This window comes from Euphorbia lathyris, chromosome 6 (assembly GCF_963576675.1).
Source record: "Euphorbia lathyris chromosome 6, ddEupLath1.1, whole genome shotgun sequence".
Taxonomy (NCBI): domain Eukaryota; kingdom Viridiplantae; phylum Streptophyta; class Magnoliopsida; order Malpighiales; family Euphorbiaceae; genus Euphorbia; species Euphorbia lathyris.
In genome coordinates, this window is record NC_088915.1 from 68316180 (window position 1) to 68321639 (window position 5460).

At 33.8% G+C, this 5460-nt stretch overlaps 1 protein-coding gene across 1 annotated transcript; it reads right to left on the minus strand.

The window, feature by feature from the left end:
• Positions 1 to 1885: 1885 nt before the first annotated feature.
• Positions 1886 to 4484, minus strand: LOC136232908 (L-type lectin-domain containing receptor kinase VII.1). The gene is made up of 2 exons (XM_066022386.1): positions 2243 to 4484; positions 1886 to 2167 (listed from the first exon to the last, which is right to left on the minus strand). The coding sequence occupies exons 1-2, from the start codon at positions 4335 to 4337 to the stop codon at positions 2112 to 2114; spliced, it is 2151 nt and encodes a 716-aa protein (XP_065878458.1). The 5' UTR covers positions 4338 to 4484; the 3' UTR covers positions 1886 to 2111.
• Positions 4485 to 5460: the final 976 nt, after the last annotated feature.

Genomic DNA, 5460 nt, shown 5'->3' on the forward strand with positions numbered 1-5460 from the left:
GGATCTATTCGCAGACTTCGCGAACTAATCGATTCGCGAGGTAGATCCATACGATTCAGACTCTTACTCTTCGCAGATCTTCCTGAAATCATCGATTCACAAAGTAGATCGTCACTTTTCAGGCTCGTTCTCTTCGTAAAGCTTCGCGAAACCATCGATTGCAAAGCCAATTCATGAAAAAACGCAGAAAAATAAACAGATACTTACATTTTTCGCCCCTTTCACCCCCAAAAGCGACAATAACAATATGATAACATAGGAAGAACGAAGGAAATAACGTAGAAAAACCAGCGCTCCTGTCCAGAGCGAAGAGAAGGCTTTCTTTGATGGTAACAAGAAGAAAGAAACCAAGTAACGAACAGGAAGATGAAAAACCATGGCTTCGTTTTATAGGGTTGGGAAGTTGCAGAATCAAGAGATGAAGAGAGGAAAAAGAGAAATTTATTGTGATTTTGACTAAATGGTGCAAATTTCGTACAATTTAAATGAAGAAATGAAGATTAAAAGTCTTGAAATCATTAATGCAGAAGTAACTTTTCGCATAACCAAGGAGATAGGGGGAGCGGCGATTCGCGAGTGGTGGAAGTGGGAAGGTTAGGGGTATTATGGGAAAGTCACACAAAATCAGTCTAGATATGTAGTAGGTTGAGTAAATAGGTTAAATATGTAAATGGATCTTCCATTTAAGCCAGTTTTGTAATTTTCCCTAAATTATATAACATAATTATTATAATACGCTTTAATTTCCTAAAATTTTGGATTTTAGGAATGTGTATCTCAAGAACATGCTAGGATTTTTGCTTTAGGATTTTTGCTTTTGGCATTGTGCACAAAAACACAAAAACAAGTTTTCTCAAAAGGCCTTAAAAATTGCAAATTCAGTGCCCCGTGCCCATTGTTTAATGTGGGCTTTTGCAGTATGAGGCCCAGATGATAGATTTAAGTATTTGCGTATAAACATATGTTCAACCCTTGGATACAAAAATATAGGGTAAGTTACATATAACTATTTACAGTTATCTTATAATCCAAAAAAAAATTCTCAAAATGTCAGATTTTTATAAATTGAAACTGTTTATAGCAATCAATCGGTTGCATCTGTTTAATTAAAAGGTAACTGAATTTGACAAAAGAAAAAATAAAAGGTTCATATTCTGATATCTTTTTAATTAAAAACATAAAGTGATAAATACCAAATATAGAAATTAGATAAATGTAAAATAAAATTTAAATTTGATTTTAGCTGTAATTTTCTCAAAATATTTTTGTGTTTCTAGTCTTAAATAATAAGAGTGAGCCAAATTAAAATAGCTTTAAGATTTTTTAGAAAACAGCTAATTTAAGCTCCATGTATAAAACTGTGTAATTTAACTTCTGGGTTAGGCTATGCTTATTTTGTTTTTGACAAAGTAAACCTTATTTTATTTTTTCCACGATTAGATGGTGATGAACTTTGACAAAGTAAGCTCATCCAATGGTAGAAAAAACAAAGTAAAACTTACTTTGTCAAAAACAAAGTAAGCATAGAAAACACTTTAAACCTCTATATATAAAACTGTATAATTTTAATTTTTAATGTTTATTAAATTATACAATTAAAGCTCTTATTAACATAATTGACACATCATCATCTGAACGTCACATATTTCAGTTCTAATATCACTTTCATCTTTTTAGTATTACAAATTGTGAAATTGTTTGCGTCATCTGATTTTGATTCACCCATTTAATTTTAGGCCCTCAATCTCTCATTTCAATTAATCCCCTTTTATTAATCAAAATCAATTTGGCATGTTTGTATAACTTCAGAACATTTTCTATATTTTTAACTATTTGCATCTTTAAAATAGATGTGTAAAAGGCTCATAAAATAAGAATAATTTATAGTAGAGACATGTATTCAATATTCAATATCTATTTAAATAAACCAAGGCATTAAAACAAGTTTACAAATACCATATAGATATGAATTTTCTGTACATCATAAGTATTCAAACAAACTGTACGCCTTTCTAAAATTTCAATGAACCCAAATCAAAAACTAGCTCCTCCTTTGCCCATTTCAATTTCAATCCCTTGATCCGGTAAACCCGCTGTAAAATACATGATATCTACATGGTATTGAACCACCGGACTGTTACCCTTGCAGCTGCCCTCCGACGATAATCTGAGAAATTTGGTGCTATCAAAAACAGAGAATTTGATGCAAAAAATGTGTGAATGAATCACAACAATCACCTACCCTCAACAATTACAGAATTTGTCCAAGAAAGAGACAGATTTGTATTTGAAGATGATGATTGAGTTTGTCTAAAATGCTCAAATGTTGGGTGAGATGAATAACTCAATTGCTGTGAATAATTCAACCATAAATCCTTTGATTTAACATGTTCAAGAAGGTATGCATCCATTTCCTCACTTTGATCATCATTTCCCTCACTTTTCCCTTCCAAAATCTTCACAACTTGCCTCATTGTTGGCCTTGATTTTGCCTCAGGATATGTGCACAAAACCCCCAAATTAATCACTCTCTCTACTTCCTCCTCATCAAACCCCCCTCTCATCTTCAACCTCTCATCAAGCACATTCAATAACTTCCCTTCCACCATTGATTTCAATACCAATTCAATCAATCCCTCTTTCCCATCTTCAATTGGCCTCCTCCCACACATTACTTCCAAAATCAACATCCCAAACCCATACACATCTGTTTGTGTTGATGCTCGGCCTGTCCGAACCACCTCAGGCGCCATATACCCCACCGTGCCCACCACTCTTGTCGTGCTCGCTACCTCCCCGTGGCTGTGGATTCGTGCTAACCCGAAATCGCCCAATCTTCCTTTCATGTCTTTGTCAAGTAGCACATTGCTAGCCTTGATGTCTCTGTGGAGAACCTTGGACTCCCAGCCTTCGTGTAAATAGAGGACCCCTGAAGCTACATCTTTCAAAATCCTGATCCTTTCTTCACAGCTTAATGTTTCAGTTTCATTGAGGCCATTATCAAACACCTTGTTGTCTAAACTTCCGTTCTCCATGTAATCATATACCAACATGAAAATTCCCTTTTCTCTCTTGCACCAACCTCTCAATCCTACTAAATTTCTGTGTTTTAATCTTCCTAGAGTTGCAATTTCAGCTAAGAACTCTCTCATTCCATCGTTTTCGTGTGAAATTCGCTTCACTGCAACTTCTGCTCCTCCTGGTAATACACCCTTGTAGACCTTACCATTTCCCCCAATTCCAATTACGTTTTCTTCACTGAATCCTCTTGTTGCAGCTTCGATTTCTGTGTATAACATTCTGTGTGGCCAGTATTCTAATTCCCATTCCTCCATATCTGCTCTTTCTATTGCTTTTCTTTGCTTTCTTCTGATGAAAAACACAGCAAACAGAGCAATTAAGACGATAACAAAGAAAGTACCCACTGTGATTCCTGCAATAAACCCTTTGGATCTAACAAATGAAGGTTTTGGGAGAACAAATGATGGTAATCCAATTGTAATTAAGCTTTCACTTAATGAAAAATTTGAATTACTAAAGCTCCAAGCTAAGATCTTATGGCTTTCAACGAGTCTACCTGTTGATGCTGTGAATCCAACATACATCTCTTCCTCAAGTACATCGGAGAGATCAATTGATACATTTAACAAAGGCCGGCGAGGCCTTTTCATACCCGCCGGAGCCATAGTTACATTAATAACCGAATCTGCATAATCAATCCAAACCTGGTAATTTGCGCCGCTATTCAACTTCAATTTCACCATTGAATTGCCGGAATTAGCATTATCAGGCCAATACCCAGCTTCTTCTGCAAAACTAGATGTGAGAGAATTCAAATCGATACCTACATGATTATCACTTATATCATTGAACTCCTGATTCTGAAAAACATCGAACTCGATCCCAAACACATGGTTGCTAGAACTTCCATCGTTTGTTCGATTAAACAAACCTAGATTCTGAGCAGCGGTGGACCCTTCTATACCGGTAAATGGAACAAAGAGGAAAACCAACCCATGGCCAGGGAGGACGTTCTTGTAAGGAGCCATGGAGAAGATGAAAGAAGTTGAAAACGGATAAACATGAGATGAATTTGGGGGTTTTGTGGGTATTTTAGATGGGTATAAAGCTCGACCGATTGTGAAAGATGTTTGGTTAGTAAGAGAAAGAACTCGAGATTCGAGTGTGGCGTAACCGTAGAGGAGTAAGCTGGAGGAGGAATTGAAATTGGAATTGAAGCCATTGTAGACAAAATCAAGAGGTGAAATTGGTTGAAAAATTGTCAGTAATTGAATGAGAATGGAGAAAATAATTGGGGGTTTTTGGTGGTGCTCCATTGTGAAGAGCCAAGCAAAAGAAGGAGGAGGAGAAAACGGTGTTTCATGAACGGAGATATAGGGAGATGGATTGAAATGGGAAACTTCTGCTAATTTGGAGCTGTAAATGTGGATTTGACTTTTCGGAAGTGGTACAGTAGTCTTACTTTTTCGAGGTTTGACCTGTTTCTATTAATTATGTCAAGCTATTGGATTTTTGGTTTTGTTTGAATGATTTCTAGTTTTCTTGCTTCATATTATTTTTTAGGGTAATTAATTTATTAGTCTTTATATTTTGATAAAATATACTATTTAGTCTCTGTATTTTTAAAAACATATGGTAAGATTCCTAACTTTGTTTCAGTGAATTGTTTAGTTATTCCGTCTGTTTGTTAGATTTTTTTACCGTTTATGACTTCGAAAATGACTAAATTACCCTTTACTATTTACCTTCAAACTTCAGAAGAGGAAATCAAATTTAGAAGAAGAAGTTATTTGTATGGAGAACAAGAAAAAGAACAGACCCAATGCTTACGAATTTGAACGATTAAGAAGAAAATCAAGAAAAAGAACACTAAAAATTGATTTCAGATACATTAGAGTTTAAAAGAAATGAAAATAAATGAAAAGAAGAACGCAAATCCAAATTGACTGACAGAATCTTCATGAGAGTCTAACGGCATGGACTAAATAGTTCACCGAGAAAAACGTTAGGGACTAAACAGTTCACGAAGAAAAATATTAGGGACTTTACCGTGTGTTTTTTAAAATACAGGAACTAAATAATGTGTTTTGTCAAAATATAAAGACTAATAAATTAATTACTCTATTTTTTAAATAATATAGTTTCCGTATCAAAATAATAATAATATAGGTTTTTTTTTTTGATCAACTATAATAATAATATAGGTTAGGTAAAGGTTAACCAATTAAGAATGGCTTTAATCATTTAAAAAAAAAAAAATTGGTTTTAATGATTAAAGGTATTAAATTACTTAAAATTAAAATAAAATCATTAATCTTTTTAATTTTTTTTGAAGAAAAAAAAAATTAAAAAGATTAATGATTTTATTTTAATTTTAATTTAAGTAATTTAATACATATCTTGAATTGGAGAATTAAATTTTAATCGGAGAGAATTAGC